Here is an 18265-nt window from a genome sequence, read left to right as displayed (position 1 = left end):
GGTTTACATTTTCGGTTTGATCATCACCTGCTAGTTTACCCGAAAGGGGCTTAAGCAGTATGAAAAGATAGATAGATAGAGCTAAAGATAGATCTTTGGTTTCATACACAACCTATTTAGCTTCCAGTGACCTAGATTCCTAATCGGTTTTCGACGGAAATTTCTCCCCCACCCAAGAAAAGGAAGAAAATAGTTAAAGAATGGCTCATACATCAAAGAGAATGCGATCAAAATTGACAGGAGCAGACTTTTCAGTCAAATGGAAAGAAAAATTTTCATGGTTGCTCCGTAATTCGTTCTTTATTTGTAGGACTCCCTCAAAATCAGGTGGGCCTGAGTCAAAAACCTTGGACTCTTTAAGGGTCCTTCGAAAACATGTTAGTGTTGAACCCTGATTTAAGGTTTAGGAGTATATCACCAAAACACAGAAATTTTTGATAAACGAACAACATCGTTTCCAATATTTTACCTGACCATTACATGTTCTGCCGGACTGTCCCGTACTTAAAATATTCTGAAAAAGTTGTCCCCCTTTGAAAATGAATGCCATTTGTAAAGAAATAAAAATAAACAATTGCTGAAAACTGTGTTCCACCTAGTTATGTGAAATTTCAACACTCGCACACTATTGCTAATGCATCAAAACAAACTTGTGTAACAGTTCTTTGAAAATGGTGAGTTTTTGAAGGGGTTTGACTGTCCGGAAGTGGGGCCCCTGTAGGCAGTCCTTTTCCGGAACTCGATGTTTATAACAGTATACTGACACTTGTTTTGTAGTGTTTGTAATGATATGTGTATATTACTCTACAAAACAAGTGTCAGTATACTGATATAAACTTTGAATTCCGGAAAAGGACTGTCTAAAGGGGCCCCACTACCGGACAGTCAAACCCTTACAGAAGCAAGCCTCTGTGGTGTACATGCTGCGTATTTGCTGTGTATATGCCGCGAACACAGTAGTACGCCAGAGGAGTACATTTTACATACACCGCATGCCGCGTACTATTTCGACGAGTACACAGCATGTACGCAGGAGGTCACTAGTACACTTCAAGTACGCAGCACAGACTCTGAAAATTTAAGGAGTACACTGCATGTATGCAGGAGGGACTTGTACAAGAAAATAGTACACTGCATGTACACCGCAGATACTTTGAAATTTGTGCAGTACACTTCATATACGTGGGAAAGACTTGTACAATTTCTTTTGGCATTTATACTTAGTTTTTTTTTTTATAAGTTAAAGTCTGAAGTAAACTTCATATATGCGAAAGGGACTTGTTCATTTTCTTTTGGTGTTTATACTTTGTATTTTTTTAGGTAAAAGTCTGAAGTACACTTCATGCAGGAAGGATTTGTACATTTTTTAAAAATTTTTTTGGGAAGCAAGAACTTTATTTTCCAAGTAACTTTTATCTTAATAGCATAGAATAGTTCAGATTACCGATATTCTGAACAATGAAAATTTGCCAAACTATCTGCAATGTTCATTTGTGAAGCTTACATCTTAGTGATTTCTGAGCTGTACCTTGCATGCAGTGTAAAAATGTATTCTTTTTCATTTTGAATTAATCCTGGAGCTTTCTAACTTGGGTAACTGAAAAGCCTTATTTGAACTTCTTTGCATTACATTTTGTAATACATGAAATAATTACAAAGATAATGCCTCAACAGCACCCGAATGAGAAGAATTAATAGCTCTCACTGTTATTTGAATACTCTTAAGCAAAACACCATTCTATCATGTTTTATAAAGGCTTTAATGCTCATTATGTTAGCTCATTAAGGCCTCACCAAATTAAAAAGTTGTTCATCGGATTTGCTGCTCGTATATTTTCAGAACGTTTTTGGCTAATTGCGCTCGCCCCATTGGAAAAAATCAATCAAACATTTTTTGGTGCGCTACTTTTTACGGACATAAAAGTGTATAAATGCTTATATAATTCCAGTCCTAGATTGTTCTCAGATGAATTTTAATCAAAATAAATACATACTACGCACACATTGTCTATAATAAATCATAACACTTATATTTAGTTGCATTAAAGTTGTTTCCCCTTGATGCAGTTACGCCATTTTCTTCAAATGTTTACCAAATTACATGCTACAAAAATTGATTTATTTCATTGAAAAGTGGATGAAGAAAAGCATACTAATTTATTTGATAACATCAATCTACATTATTTTGGTAAGGGTAAATACTTATTGATGCATGTCACTTTTCTTTTTCTGTTTTTTTCTGTCCAAATGATCAGCATTTGCATATGAAAGTTGGTGGGGTAAGGAATTTACATTATCACAGCAGTTTCGCCACAAGAGTACACAGCATGTACGCCGCAGGACTCGGGCCAGGAGTACACAGCATGTACGCCACAGGAGTACACAGCATGTACGCCGCAGGGGTAGTACACCGCAGGCTCATTCGCATGTGAAAAGTGTATGTGCCGCGTACATGCTGCGTACTATTTCCCGCATACTAAATTCCTCCAGCGTACATCCTGTGTACTATGTAGTCCACAGCATGTACGCAGCAAGTAGTACGCAGCAGAGCTCATTTGCATGTCAAAAGTGTACTACAAACGTACTATCGGTGTATGTGCGGTGTATATCCTGCGTACTATTTAAAGCCCTTGATTTCAGTACACATCATGTACGCATCATATACGCTGTATGTACACAGCAAGAGTACGCAGCAGGCCTTTTTCTTCTGTAAGGGAACGCCTTTAAAAACTCACCATTTTCAAGGAACTGTTACACATGTTCGTTTTAATGCATTTGCAATAGCATGCGAGTGTTGAAATTTTACATAACTAGATGGAACACAGTTTTCAGCAATTGTTTATTTTTATTTCTTTACAAATGGCATTCATTTTTAAAGTGGGGACAACTTTTTCAGAATATTTTAAGTACGGGACAGTACGGCAGAACATGTAATGGTCAGGTAAAATATTGGTAACGATGTTGTTCGTTTATAAAATATTTCTGTGTTTTGGTGATATACTCCTAAACCTTAAAGAAGGTTTTAGAATGTTACAAATATTTATCTGTATCAGGGTCCGGTGGTTGCCTTTTAGATGTTACACATATAATAATGCATCACAGTGAAATAACGATCAAAGGAGAATCAAAGATATATTAGAACTGTCACTTTCATTTAATAGTGAACATAAAAACGTCTGGTAGGTGTATGGGCGGCAGTTACCCCCAGAATTAGTAGATATACAATCCATTCATAAACAAGTCAGTCAGTGCATTGCATTTCAATGCCGTCTAGTTTAAAACTCCATCCTGTCCAATAAATTTGCATTCAACGCATTGTAGTTTGAAACTATTAAATACTTAAAACTTCATTCCATCTTTTTAAACATGAAACGATGCATTGAAAAACTTGTTGCGATGCACCGTACTATGAAATCATACAACAAAACATGTTACCATGCAGCTCAATGTGAAGCCATTTAACACAACATGAGTACGTGCAGTGTAAAATAAAATGATTTATTACAGCTTTACGCCATCTAATGCATATTGAAACCGCTTTGTGTAATTAAGAGCGGTGTATAAAAACTTGATGTCATGCAGTCCAGTGTGAAGACGTTTAACGCAACATGAGTTCATCTTGCAGTGTAAAATGAAACGATTCATTAAATCTTGGCACCGTCTAATGCATACTGAAACCATGTTGTGTGATTTGGAGCAGCGTATCAAAATTTGCATCGTTCTGTGTTTAAATAGATGGAATGAAGTTTTGCATTAAATGGTTTCAAAAAACAATGCGTTGAATGCAAATATATTGGACGGGATGGAGTTTTAAGACTAGACGGTGTTGAAATGCACTGCACTGACTGACTTGTTTATGAATGGATTGTATATTTACTCATTTTGGCGGTTACCACCGCCCATATAGGTGGCATTGATCGCTCTGCAATATTTTTGTTTTTTCTCAGCTTGTCAAAAATTTGGAAATGAGAAGGTATAATATAAAGTTGTTTTGTTTTCAACACAGTCTAGTAGAAATACAGAACCAACCAATCCTGCTCTAGAGAAGGTTCTCCATAGTTTGCAGTCAACAAGAGTAACAAGCCCATCCTGGTCCTTTAGTAACAGTAGTGTCTCTTCACCAAGACTTCTCTCCCCTGCTCTCTCAGGTGTCAGTGAGGTAAGAATTTCATTTATCTCTCCCTTGCAGTTTTTAATTGATAACATTTATGCATTATTTGACAATATTTAGTCTAGATAAGTGAATTAAAAATGTTGATGTCACAGTTGGATGACGAGTATCAAACAGTTTTGATGTTGATGTCAGTTTTTGAGTTTTGGTTTGCCTTCATTATGTCTTGGTACTAGGTCACCTAGTAGAAAATCCTTGTGAAAGGGAAACTCATATTCTCATAGACTATCAGTCTTCAAATGCCATTTCATCACATATTTGACAAGCAACTTTGAACTATTTCAAGGGTCCATTTTTAAAAAAAAAAAATCTCAGAACTTGCCCCACAAATAACCTATTAATGGTCTTCACACTTGTATAAAGTTCTACAAGATGTAATCCTATTGATGTATAGCTAAAGTTCTACCAAAGACAATAACATGTGAATATACTTCATCATTTAACACATTTTTTGATGATAGAAGTTGCTTATCTATAAAACCTGCATCTTTTAATGCACTAAATAACCCCCCAAAAACATTTAAACAATAAAAAACAATTTATACATGTATAAAGTTGTAAAGATTGTGTCTGAGCTTTTTAGTTAAATATGGTACTTAAATCTGAAAATATAAATGTTTTTTTTTATACTTTAAAAATGAAAAATAATATAATCAATTACTCTAGAAGACATTTGTGAATAGTGTTAAAAGCACAAGGGCAGACACCAGGGTAGAACCATATATTTTCCACAAGCCTAATTGATGACTTCCTTGTATGACAAAAGTAAAAATGAGATCTTTCAGAGAAGACATGATAGATGGAACTCCAAACGATATAATTATGTTTTTTCTACATTAAAAAATTTAAGTATCAAACCGTGTAAAAAAAAAAGAAAAAAGAATGAGAAACAAAATATCAGATCCCGTTTTATGATTATGAAATACATAAATTTCATTATTGTGGAATGCATAAAGAATTATTGTTTATTAAGCACCTGAACAGTCTTAATGCTTTTTTCAGAAGCATTTTTGGTCATTGCTGTTCTTGTTTTAATCTATATTATTGTTGTACGAGTCATTAAATGCAATATTGTATCGCTGTCTACAGACTTGTCCACAAATGCTGCATCTAAAACTTCAAAGTTTTCATTCCAAACTAGTTGCTTTTGACCTACAACTGAGCCATCAAAAATAGAGTCATATACTGAACTTCAATATTCATTTCTAGACAAAAAGGTTTTTCTTTAAAAAAAATTTGCTATGTTTTTTGTGCTGATGCAATGATTGAGGTATATAATTAGGTCATATATTGTTTGGAGTCTAGATCTAGTTTATGACCACTATTATAGTCCTTATAAACAATATACACATGTATACAAACTTCTGAAAAGTTGTGTTTTTTTTCTTCAAAAAAATGACAAAAAGGAATTTATTTTAATGTCTTAAACAGTGGAAATAAAGCCTAAATTTTTTTCTCTTAACAAAGCCTACAAGCCTTCTAGCAATAACTTTTAAGTAAAACCTATGAAAATTGTAAGACAACTTATGGAACGAAAACTCTTAACACAGCAGGAACTGGTAAAAAAGTACATTTTGTATAAGTACCTTTAATCCAAAGTCTCTGAAATAGTTCTTAAATTTCCATTAAAGGCTTTAAATTTTATGTCAAAAACTAGATGCCCACAGGCAACATGTCGAGCCCGCCAGCTGTCAAAAGGACTATGAGTTGCACATGACACCCTGTCTCAATGAGGCAAACATTTATGCCAAATAAAAAATGATTGCAAAAAGTTACAATATAAGTTATTTATAGTAACAACAAAGGGAAGTAAATCTTTAAAAAAAATCTAAGTCCACACAAAAATCCTTACCAGCAGAGATAGGTCAAAATACACCTCAAAATTGGATGTAACATGCATATTGTACTACAGAAAAGTGGTGTAAAAAGTACAATATAAGCTATTTATAGTAACAGCAAAGGGAAGTAATTCTAGGTTCTTGCACATGACACTCCATCTCATGATGGTGAACAACTGTGCCAAGTTACATCAAAATCCCTCCATGCATGAAAAAGAAATGCTCCGGACAGTCATTCTTGTATCTGACCTTTGACCTCTAAGTGACCTAGGGACCTGATTCTTGCACATGACACTCTGTCAGATGGTTGTGAACATTTGTGCCAAGTTACATCAAAATCCCTCCATGCATGAAGAAGAAATGCTCCGGACAAAGTCATTGAATTTAACCTTTGACCTCCAAGTGTGACCTTGACCTTTGAGATAGGAACCTGCAGTTTACGCATGACACTCTGTCTCACTGAGGTTAACATTCATGCCAAATATAAACAAGATTGCTCCATGCATGTCAAAGTTATGGTCCAGACAAACAAATCCGGACGGATGCACGCATGCACGGACGCACATACACCGAACAGCCATTAGGACAACTATGTCTTCGCTTCCGCAAGCGGGCTCGACAAAAATAAAACATCTGTCCAAATAGAAGTTGTGCATAATATGGTTAGGAAAGCACTACTTTAAATACTGCACATGAACTTTTATAGTTAGAGCCATAAAAGGGAGGTAATCACTGATCAGAAACAATACAAAAAAGACTTTCTACTGTGTTCATCAGTATGTATACTTTGAAAGCAATTATAGAAAAAAGGATTTAACAATAAATTAGTATATTTGATGATCATTACAGAAAATGAAGCAGGCACGTTATAAACAACGGCATTGATAGCCTTTCAGTTAAAAATAATGATTTATGCAAGTCGATTCTAAGATTTTTTCTGTGGAAGTCCTCAAAAAAGGTCAGAGCCCAGTATGATTAGCCCCATGCACACAGACGCTAGTATGCATCCCCACACAGTTGGGGAGGCCCATAGGAGACATCAGCCATAATATTGGTAAATGCACACAACATTGTGTGCACCAGATGGATGAAAGTCACGAAAATACAATATAGAAACGTGAAACTATTTTCACAATTATTAAGTAAGGCAAACATTATCATATGCAAAATAAAAGAAGTATATTCACATATAAAAAGAGAAATGGTAAGGTAAACAGGTAAATATTTGTGCTAATAAAACTTCAAGGGCCTAGCTAGCTCAAACTGATGTATGTTTTTTTTTTTCATATAAAAAGAGAAATGGTAAGGTAAACAGGTAAATATTTGTGCTAATAAAACTTCAAGGGCCTAGCTCAAACTGATGTATGATGTAAAACAGTATAGAGCACGTATGACATCATCTGTACTTTGAGAGAACCAGAAAGTAATGGCAGACTAATATCACTTCCAGGTTTAACAGTTTGCAAAAGTTACCACAATTTATAATCATTGCAAAGCACTTAATGATTTAAAGTCTAACAGGCACTGATTAAACAATGTTTTACATGAAAAAAAAGTTGTGAAATGCACATTGTATTTATCAAAGTATACCTTGTTAAAAATGGGCTGAGTACCTGAGCACTACACTATTAGTAAAAATATAATGCTTTTGAATTACCTTTTACTATGTCATAGGATTATAATATATTCCATGAATATGCTTGTTTCAATATATTTCAGCTGTCCAGTTTGTCTGACCAGCATACTAACCAGGATGAGATGAGTGGGGATGTTGATACATTTACTAACATAAATATGGTATTTCCACATTTAGCATGTAGCACTCCTTAGGGGTCAAATGTTTTAATGTTTGTCTAAAGTTGCCAGTCTGTAGTAAGGGGCTTTCATGCTCCCGAAAGGGGAAGCATATAAATGCCGCTTTGTCTGTTGTTCTGTCTGTCCAGCAGTTCTAAGGAATATTTCTGAGCAACCTTACCATTCAGTAGATTTGAGCGAAACTTCATAGGAAGTTTCACTCCCAAGAGGAGATGCACATATTGTCTTCTTGTTTCAGTTAGATGGTTTTTCATTGCGTTTTATTGCCCTTTGATTATTCAGCATTAGTATAATATAGGGCGTCTAAGCAACCTTTGGCTGGAATTCAGCAAACTTCACAGAAAGATTCACTGTTAAGAGGAGATGCGCATATTATCAAGCTGCGGTGGCCTAATGGATAAGGCACCGGCCCCACAATCAGTAGGTCGAAGGTTCAAGCCCTGTCAGAGGCGGGTCTTGTTACTGAAGAGAGACCGGTTGGTGAGCTGCCAGCTAGTTATGCCCCCGCCATAAAATGGGTCATGCGCAACAACCATGCTTTGGTTGAACTTAGCCAATTTTCACTACATAAGTGGTCTTCGTGTCCGGGCCATAACTTTGACATGCATGGTCCGATTTCAGATTAATTTAACAAAAATAATAAGCATGGATAGACAATGAGTCAAGCGCAATAACATTTTTCTAGCTCAAAGATCAAGGTCACAGTCCTTGGTTTAACTTAGCCAATTTTCACTACATATATACTGATAATGTGGTCTTTGTGTCCGGTCCATAACTTTGACATGCATGGTCCAATTTCAAAATAATTTGACACAAATGATAAGCATGGATAGACAATGTGTCATGCACAAAAACCATTTCACTAGCTCAAAGGTCAAGGTCACAGTCCTGGTTTTCCTGCAATATATTTTTTTTTGTAAATAAATAGGGCCAAGGGTCCTTCTTTTAGTTTGTGAGCAGTACCATGCCTGTGACCTTTCTCATGTTGCGGGGGCATCCGTGTCTGTGACACATTTCTAGTTAAATAATGGTTACTGATTGCAAAACTTCACATGAAGCTACACTCCCATATTAACTTCTTTTCCCGGTTGAATGATTTTTCTCAGAGTTACTGCCCTTTGATTATTCAACATTAGTATACTATCAGCACCATTAATTGTCTGGGGTTTCTCAGCAACCCTTGCCTTGAATTCAGTGAAACTTCATAGGAAGCTTCATTCCCAAGGGGATATGCGCATATTTTCTTCATGTTGTGGTCAGAAGATTTTTCAGTGAGTAATTGCCTTTTGATTATTCAACATTAGTATATAATAGCGGCATCCTTGTCCAGGGTATTCCTCAGCAACCTTTGGCTGATATTTGGCAAAACTTCAAAGCAAGATTCCCTCCCAAGAGGAAATGAGGCTCATTTAATGAGCATATCTTTTGCATGTGTTTTTTCAACAATAACCTGCTGGAGTTCTAAGAAATTTCTTCAGAAGCTTAAATTCTGAGAGGAGGCATGTGCCTAGTAGATGAATTTCATTTTTGTGCTTTTAAAATGCGATAATCATACTTAGGGGAGCATCCATCATTTTTAACTGTATTTTCTTGTTACAGACATTTTGGCCATTATTAAATATTATAGTCAAGGCCACTTTTCAGAAGGTTATATTTAATTTTTTCTTTATCATATGTTCACATTAATAATATGTTGGGGCATAAAGTGCGAGTTTGTGTTTTTATGTGTGTGTTTTTTTTAGCTCACCTGAGTCAAAGGCGGGTGAGCTTTTGTGACCACTTGATGTCCGTTGACCGTCTGTCAACAATTTCTTGTCTGCATGATAGTGATTTCATTTATTATTTAATTCTAACCAAACTTGCACACAACTTGTATCGCCATAAGATCTCGGTTCCTTTCTTGAACCAGCCATATTCCATTATGGGTTCTAGAGTTACGGCCCCTAAAAGGGCCAGAAATTGGCTATTTTGGTCTTGTCAGCACAATAGTAGTTTCATTTATAATTGGATTTTAACCAAACTTGCCCAAAACTTGTAGCACCATAACATCTCAGTTCCTTTCTTGATTCTTCAACATTAGTATACTACGGCACCATTTATTGTCCGAATATTCCTCAGCAACCACTTTCTGGAATTTCTGGAAACTGAGGTATTGGCCGTTGATTATTTAACGTAGTAAACTATAATGCTGTCCTGCCTGAAGTATTTCTCAGCAACCATAGGCTAAAATTCGGCAAAAATATAAATATGAAAAACTTCATTTTCAAGAAGAGTTGGGAATGATGTCTTCATGTTCTGATTGAATTAATTTTTGACTGAGATATTGCACTGTCTTTAATTATTCAACATTGGTAAACTTATAATAGGCCCAATTCTTGTCCTTAGTTTTCCTCAGCAACCACTCACTGGAATTCAGCGTAACTTCATATTGCTCTTTGATTATTCAACATTAGTAAACTGTAGTGCCATCATAGTTTGGGATATTTCTCAGCAAGCATCGAGATGCACATTATATTTCTTGTCTAGAGTATTCCTTAGCAAAGTTCTGCTTGCTGGAAATTGGCAAAAATTCATAGGAAGCTTCACTCCCGATGGGAAATAGGCATATTATCTTCATGTTTCAGTCGGATGTGTTCTCTTGAGTTATTGCCCTTTAATTATTCTACATTAGTAAACTGTAGCGCCATCCTTGTTTGGAGTATTTATCTCAACAAGCACTAGCTGGAATTCAGTGAAAATGTATAGGAAGCTTTACTCTCAAGAGGAGATGCACTATTATTTTCATGTGCTGGTCAAATGACTATTATGTCTCCCACAATTTGTTAGGGAGACATACCGGTATTGAATAGGTGCTGTCTGTCTGTCATAAAGTTTGTCCACACAACTCCTCTGACATCACTGGACAGATTTACACCGAACATCACAAGAGTGATCACTGTCAAGCCTAGTTGTGCATATTGTAAGCATTTTCTGGTTTGATGATTTTCAATGAAGTTATGGCCCTTGATTCATCAAATTTTATAATGTTTTGGCCACTTCTTTAATATTGTTATTTTCATCAAACCTAACAGGAGTGACCAGTGCTGAGCCTAGTTAACCATATCACCAGCATGTTCCGGTTCAGTGATAAGGTTACAGGGTTCGCACAGGTCTGGAAAAGTCATGGAAAACGAGATTTGTCTGGAAAAGTCAGGGAAAATTGAATTTTTGCATTTTGTCATGGAAATGTCATGGAAAATTTAAAAATCGTCATGGAAAGTAGGAAAGTGATCTGGAATAAGTCTGTATGTGCATAAAACGATTACATCTGTTTTAATTTAATATCAGAAAAATCCAGATTTAAACGCGAACAATCAGTAATTTACGTCAATATTGGGGTCGAATCTGGTTGGGTACGAAATTAAGTTTACTATTGCACCATTTCCGGTTTATTTTCGTTGTACTTTTAAAAACAAACTAAGCGTGAAATAGCTAAAAATAGTAAAATACGAGTCAGAAAAGAAGTTGCCGATACAACACTAACTAGGAAAGGAATGAACAGTACAAAGCATGGTTAAAGCCTTTCAAGTCGGATAACAGGAAAGCCTTATGCACCGTCTGTGACAAACTTATCGATCTGTCAAATATGGGCGAAACTGCAATAAAATCGCACATCAAAGGTTACTCACTAAAACAAAAAGAGTAAACAGCTGTTGGAACTTGAACTTTACTCTTGAAAAAGAAAAAAAAACAACTGAAGTCTTATTTTGCAAATAGTTTGAAATAAAAGTCTTTGTATGCCAATAAAATGAGTGTATCATTGCATTTATTTCGAATTTCGTATGTTTGGATTGCGTCATGGAAAACCAGGCAATGTCATGGAAAAGTCATGGAATTCTTGTATCCAAGATCTGTATGAACCCTGGGTTATTTCTATGATACTGTAGTATATTGAGAAATATTTTAGTCACAGCTTAAATATTTATAATTTTTAAAAGTTTTATTTCAAAGGTTCAAGAAGAAAAAGACCTATGTGAAATGTTTAATGATGTTACCCCACCCGAAAGTAAGACCAAGGGCCTTTATAAAACCACCAGGTACATACTTTGATTTTAACCCTTACGATTGTGAGCATTCTGTTAAAATTCAGCAAATAAACAAGGTATTGTTCTTGATATCTATAAGTCCCTTTTTGGTTGGAAACCTGTTTGGTACAAACCAATACTGATATGTTATTTTTTGCCCACCTAAGCACAAAGTGCTCTGGGTGAGCTGTTGTGATCGCTCACCTTCAGTCTGTCCATCAGTCTACAGTTTTTTTGAAATGACATCTCTGAAGGTACAGGTTAGAATTACACCAAACTTGGACAGTAGCATCCTGGCATGGTTCTCAATCAAAATTGTTCAAATAAATCAGCTTGGCCCTTCTAACTGCTGCTAGAGCTAAAAATAGAACAAGAGGACCATGATGGTCCTGAATCGCTCACCTGTCCCCACATGACCCAGTTTTGAACTGAGTATGACGTTGTTTTTTCTATTATTTGACATAGTGACCTAGTTTTGAGCTCATGTGACCCAGTTTTGAACTTGACCTAGATATCATCAAGATAAGAATTCTGACCAATTTTCATGAAGATCCATTGAAAAATATGACCTTTAGAGAGGTCACAAGGTTTTTCTATTATCTGACCTAATGACCTAGTGCGTGACCCAGTTTTGAACTTGACCTAGATATCATCAAGATGAACATTCTTACCAATTTTCATGAAGATCTCATGAACAATATGGCCTCTAGAGAGGTCACAAGGTTTTTCTATTTTTATACCTACTGACCTAGGTTTTGAACGCACTTGACCCAGTTTTGAACTTGAACTAGATATCATCAAGATGAACAATCAGACCAACTTTCATACAGATCCCATGAAAAATATGGTCTCTAGAGAGGTCACAAGTTTTTTTATCATTTGACCTACTGACCTAGTTATTGACTGCAGTTGACCCAGTTTCAAACTTGACCTAGATATCATCCAGATGAACAATCATACCAACTTTCATACAAATCCCATGAAAAATATGGCCTCTAGAGAGGTCACAAGGGTTTTTTATTATTTGACCTACTGACCTAGTTTTTGAAGGCACGTGACCCAGTTTCAAACTTGACCTAGATATCATCAAGGTAAACATTCTGACCAATTTTCATGAAGATCCATTGAAAGGTATGGCCTCTAGAGAGGTCAAAAGGTTTTTCTATTTTTATACCTACTGACCTAGTTTTTGACCGCACGTGACCCAGTTTCAAACTTGACCTAGATATCATCAAGATGAACATTCAGACCAACTTTCATACAGATCCCATGAAAAATATGACCTCTAGAGAGGTCACAAGGTTTTTTTATTATTTGACCTACTGACCTATTTTTTGATGGCACGTGACCCAGTTTCAAACTTGACCTAGATATCATCAAGGTAAACATTCTGACCAATTTTCATGAAGATCCATTGAAAAGTATGGCCTCTAGAGAGGTCACAAGGTTTTTCTATTTTTAGACCTACTGACCTAGTTTTGGACCGCACATGACCCAGTTACGAACTTGACCTAGATATCATCAAGTTGAACATTCTGACCAAATTTCATAAAGTTCCCTTGAACAATGTGACCTCTAGAGTGGTCAAAAGCAAAAGTTTACGGACGGACGCACGGATGACAGACGCTGCACGATCACAAAAGCTCACCTTGTCACTTTGTGACAGGTGAGCTAAACAAGAGCTGTCAAATGACAGCGCGCTCGACTATTCGAACAATTGATTGAAGAATGGGGTCAAAATATTTCCGTAGATTTTCAGACAAAAGAAAACAAGAGGGCCAAGATGGCCCTAGGTCGCTCACCTAAGAAACACTCTATAACAGTGTAAAACATGTTTGACCTAGTGATTTCATGAAAACAAATATTCTGACCAATTTTCATTAAGATTGGACCAAAAAATTGGTCTCTTGCGATAAAACAAGCATTTTCTTAGATATGACCTAGTTTTTGACCCTAGATGACCCATGTTCAAACTCGACCTAGATTTTATCAAGGCAATCATTCTGACCAAAATTCATGAAGATCAACTGAAAAATACAGCCTCTATCACATACAGAAGTTTTTTCTTTGATTTGACCAAGTGACCTAGATTTTGACCTCAGATGACCCATATTCAAATTCGACCTAGATTTCATTAAGGCAATCAACCTGACAAAATTTCATAAATATCAACTGAAAAAAAACAGTCTCTATCGCATACACAAGATTTTTCTTTAATTTGACCTAGTGACCTAGTTTTTGACCTCAGATAACCCATATTCAAAACCGACCTAGTTTTCATCAAGGCAATCACTCTGACCAAATTTCATGAAGATCAATTGAAAAATACATCCTCTATTGCATACACAATGTTTTTCTTCGATTTGACCTAGTGACCTAGTTTTTGACCCCAGATGACCCATTTTCAAAATCAGCCTAGATTTTATCAAGGTAATCATTCTGGCTAAATTTCATGAAGATCAGTTGAAAAATACAGCCTCTATTGCATACACAAGGTTTTTCTTTGATTTGACCTAGTGACCTAGTTTTTGACCCCAGATGACCCATTTTCGAACTTTGTCTAAATTTCATCAAGGCAATCATTCTGACCAAAATTCATGAAGGTCAATTGAAAAATACAGCCTCTATCGCATACACAAGGTTTTTACGTGATATGACCTAGTGACCTAGTTTTTGACCCCAGATGACCCATTTTCGAACTCGGCCTAGATTTCATCAAGGTAATCATTCTGACTAAAATTCATGAAGATCAATTGAAAAATACCGCCTCTATCGCATACACAAGGTTTTTCTTTGATTTGACCTAGTTACCTAGTTTTTGACCCGAGATGACCCATTTTCGAACTCAGCCTAGATTTCATCAAGGCAATCATTCTGACCAAATTTCATGAAGATCAATTGAAAAATACAGCCTCTATCGCATACACAAGGTTTTTCTTTGATTTGACCTAGTTACCTAGTTTTTGACCCGAGATGACCCATTTTCGTACTCGGCCTAGATTTCATCAAGGTTATCATTCTGACCAATATTCATGAAGAAGAATTGAAAAATACAGCCTCTATCGCATACACAAGGTTTTTCTTTGATTTGACCTAGTGACCTAGTTTTTGACCCGAGATGACCCATTTTCGAACTCGGCTTAGATTTCATCAAGGTTATCATTCTGACCAATATTCATGAAGATTAATTGAAAAATACCACCTCTATCGCATACACAAGGTTTTTCTTTGATTTGACCTAGTGACCTAGTTTTTGACCCGAGATGACCCATTTTCGAACTCGGCCTAGATTTCATCGAAGTTATCAGTCTGACCAATATTCATGAAGATTAAATGAAAAATACAGCCTCTATCGCATACACAAGGTTTTTCTTTGATTTGACCTAGTGACCTAGTTTTTGACCCGAGATGACCCATTTTCGAACTCGGCCTAGATTTCATCAAGGTTATCATTCTGACCAATATTCATGAAGATTAATTGAAAAATACAGCCTCTATCGCATACACAAGCTAAATGTTGACAGACGACAGACGACGGACGCCGGACATCGAGTGATCAGAAAAACTCACCTGAGCATTGCTCAGGTGAGCTAAAAAGGGATTAAACAAAAAATGCTCCTGTATTTGTGGATTTCGATTAGTCTTGCACTAAATGGCAATGTGTGACCATGATGGCAAATATGTTAAATTATATGTTAGGCAAAATATGGACTTGTATGAAAAATTTAACTAATTTTCAAGTCCAAAAAGGGTCATAATTCAGTCAAAATAGTTGACAGAGTTATGTACACTTGCCTATAGATGGAAATCATGTTGATATACTAGTGTTAAAAGTTTCAAAGCCACAGTTCAAACAGTTTTGACAAAAAGTTCAAAGTCCAAAAAGAGCCATAATTCAGCCAAAATAGTTGTCAGAGTTATGTACTCTTGCCTACAGATGGAAATCATAATGATAAACAAGTGTCTAAAGTTTCAAAGTCATATGTCAAATAGTCTTGACAAAACATGGATATATACGAAAACAGAACCAATTTCCAAGTTCAAAAAGGGCCATAATTCAGCCAAAAAAGATGAAAGAGTTATGTACTCTTGCCTATTGATAGAGACTATAATACTGAACAAGATATAAAAGTTTCAAAGCCATATGTCAAACACTTTACACAAAATATAAACTGGTATGAAAAAATTAACCAAGATTTCAAAGTCAGAAGGGGCCATAATTCAGCCAAAATGCTTGATGGAGTTATGTACTCTTGCCTACAACTGGACATTGTGATGGTAAACAAGTGTTGAAAGTTTCAAAGTTTTATCTCAAAAGACTTTGTCAAAATGTAGACTGGTACGAAAAACTTAACCAAGATTTCTAAGTCAAAAAGGGGCAATAATTCAACCAAAATGCTTGATGGAGTTATGTATTCTTGCCTACAACTGACATGGTGATGGTAAACAAGTGTTGAAAGTTTCAAAGCTTTATCTCAAAAGACTTTGTCAAAATATGAACTGGTACGAAAAACTTAACCAAGATTTCTAAGTCAAAAGGGGCCATAATTCAGTCAAAATGCTTGACAGAGTTATGTACTCTTGCCTATAACTGGACATGGTGATGGTAAACAAGTGTTGAAAGTTTCAAAGCTTTATCTCAAAAGACTTTGTCAAAATGTGGACTGGTACGAAAAACTTAACCAGGCCAGGGTGTGACGCCGACGCCGTGGTTAGTAGGATAGCTCTACTTATTCTTCGAATAGTCGAGCTAAAAACCTGTAAATGACTTTTCTAATGAACCTTTGAATGTATCTTTATCAAATTTTGGCTTTAGCATCGTTATATTGTCCTTCAGATGGGTGTGCTTGACCCCTTTTATATTGTAACATTTCATTTTTTGTATTTTAGTATTTAATATAAAAATACGAGAAGACATTGACACATGAAATGATTTTATGTATTGGAGTTCTACTTGTATCCTCTATACCTGTGTAGATAAATTTATGATTTCAATCAAAACTTTAACAGTACTCGATACCTGTGAAGTGTAGGAAGGTTCAGGTCCAAACTCGGACAGCACTAGTTTATTTGTATGAAATAAAATGTTTTTACACAGGACGTTTTCATATCATAGTGTGTCAGGTTTTATGCAATATCCTTCTTTACCCTGTTGCCATAATATGCAAAACAAACACATTTCCAGTCATTTAGTAAAAATGTATGCAGTGCAAAAGTCAATTCTTGTTACATCGGAGAAATATAAAACCCTAAAGTGAAAGCAACCTGTTGTCAATGAATTGATAGTGTGCATGCAGCTTTCAAAGAAAAAAGAAATAAGTACTGAATTAAAATGACACATTTATTAATTTTTTGTTCTTTGTTCATGCAGAAATTGTGAATAGTTTGCTGAACAACCTTATGCACCAGAGTACATTTCTAAACAGTACTGAACTTGTGTGTGGATTATATTTTGTAGAATTTATGTAATATTGTGTAGAAAAGTTTCCAGATTGACAATATGGACAACTTGTACTCTAATTAAAGTTTAGTAATATAATCCTTTAATGTCTCCTGTAGATTTTTTAATCTGTTTAAAACCTTATCAAATATTATTTTGCAGGATGTTATCCAGTGGTGGACAAGAAGAAAACAGTCAGTTTAAACAGATATTTAATGAAGAAAGTGATGATATATTCTTCTGAATGTTGTTCTGTTATACACTCACTAAAATGTTATACTTTCATCTGCATCAGCCCTTCAGTCCTCTACTGGTTTAAGACTGTCAGACAGTCATCCAATTTTTGTCTAGTCAATACACTTGCCATTGCTGGATGCTTTTTTCCAGTTACTTGGCAAAGACGTGATATGCTGGTTGCAAAAGACAATCCCCTAGCTCAAAGACTGTCAGATTTAGAGATAAAAAAAAATTCTTGCCATTTTTCTCATTTTATGTGAGGATAGACATTACTTGGCACAAAGGTTTACTGTATCAGTTGCAAAACCAAGACCATTGTTCCGAGGCAATGCATTACAAAAGATTTGGCTGATTTTTTTTGTTCAGTCAATCAGTACCTTTTTTTCCACATTTGTTATATTACAAGATCTTATCTTAGTTTCCAAACCAGTAGTGGACTGTTTTGCTATGCAGTACTTACTTCAATGTTGTTGAATATTTTCAGCTTTACATCGGTTTTCTCTATTAAAGCATCTATGTCTTTGATGGTACATTTTATTTTTAAAACATTTCCACAAACAAATAAAGATCATATGAGGGTTATTCAATATATTTTACAACTTTTATAGTATATTGAATAAATGTAAAGCATCACATTGCAGTGTTTCTTTGGCCTAAAAAAACAAATCTTAGTTTCCGGTAACATGCTAAAAAATATTAG

The 18265-nt window shown here is 35.5% G+C and overlaps 1 protein-coding gene across 3 annotated transcripts in view; it reads left to right on the top strand.

Moving 5' to 3' along the window:
• Positions 1–18090, top strand: part of LOC123557432 (uncharacterized) — a 44177-nt gene extending 26087 nt beyond the window's left edge. For all 3 annotated transcript variants that reach the window (XM_045348879.2, XM_045348878.2, XM_053543769.1), the window contains exons 6-9: positions 4007–4159; positions 7729–7806; positions 11815–11900; positions 17491–18090. In XM_045348879.2, the coding sequence (XP_045204814.2) occupies positions 4007–4159; positions 7729–7806; positions 11815–11900; positions 17491–17572 (399 nt within the window). In that variant the 3' untranslated portion in view covers positions 17573–18090. The remainder of the gene's footprint in view (positions 1–4006; positions 4160–7728; positions 7807–11814; positions 11901–17490) is intronic.
• Positions 18091–18265: the final 175 nt, after the last annotated feature.

The sequence above is a fragment of the Mercenaria mercenaria genome, chromosome 5, assembly GCF_021730395.1.
Source record: "Mercenaria mercenaria strain notata chromosome 5, MADL_Memer_1, whole genome shotgun sequence".
NCBI lineage: Eukaryota > Metazoa > Mollusca > Bivalvia > Venerida > Veneridae > Mercenaria > Mercenaria mercenaria.
This window is presented reverse-complemented; position numbering and strand designations above follow the sequence as displayed.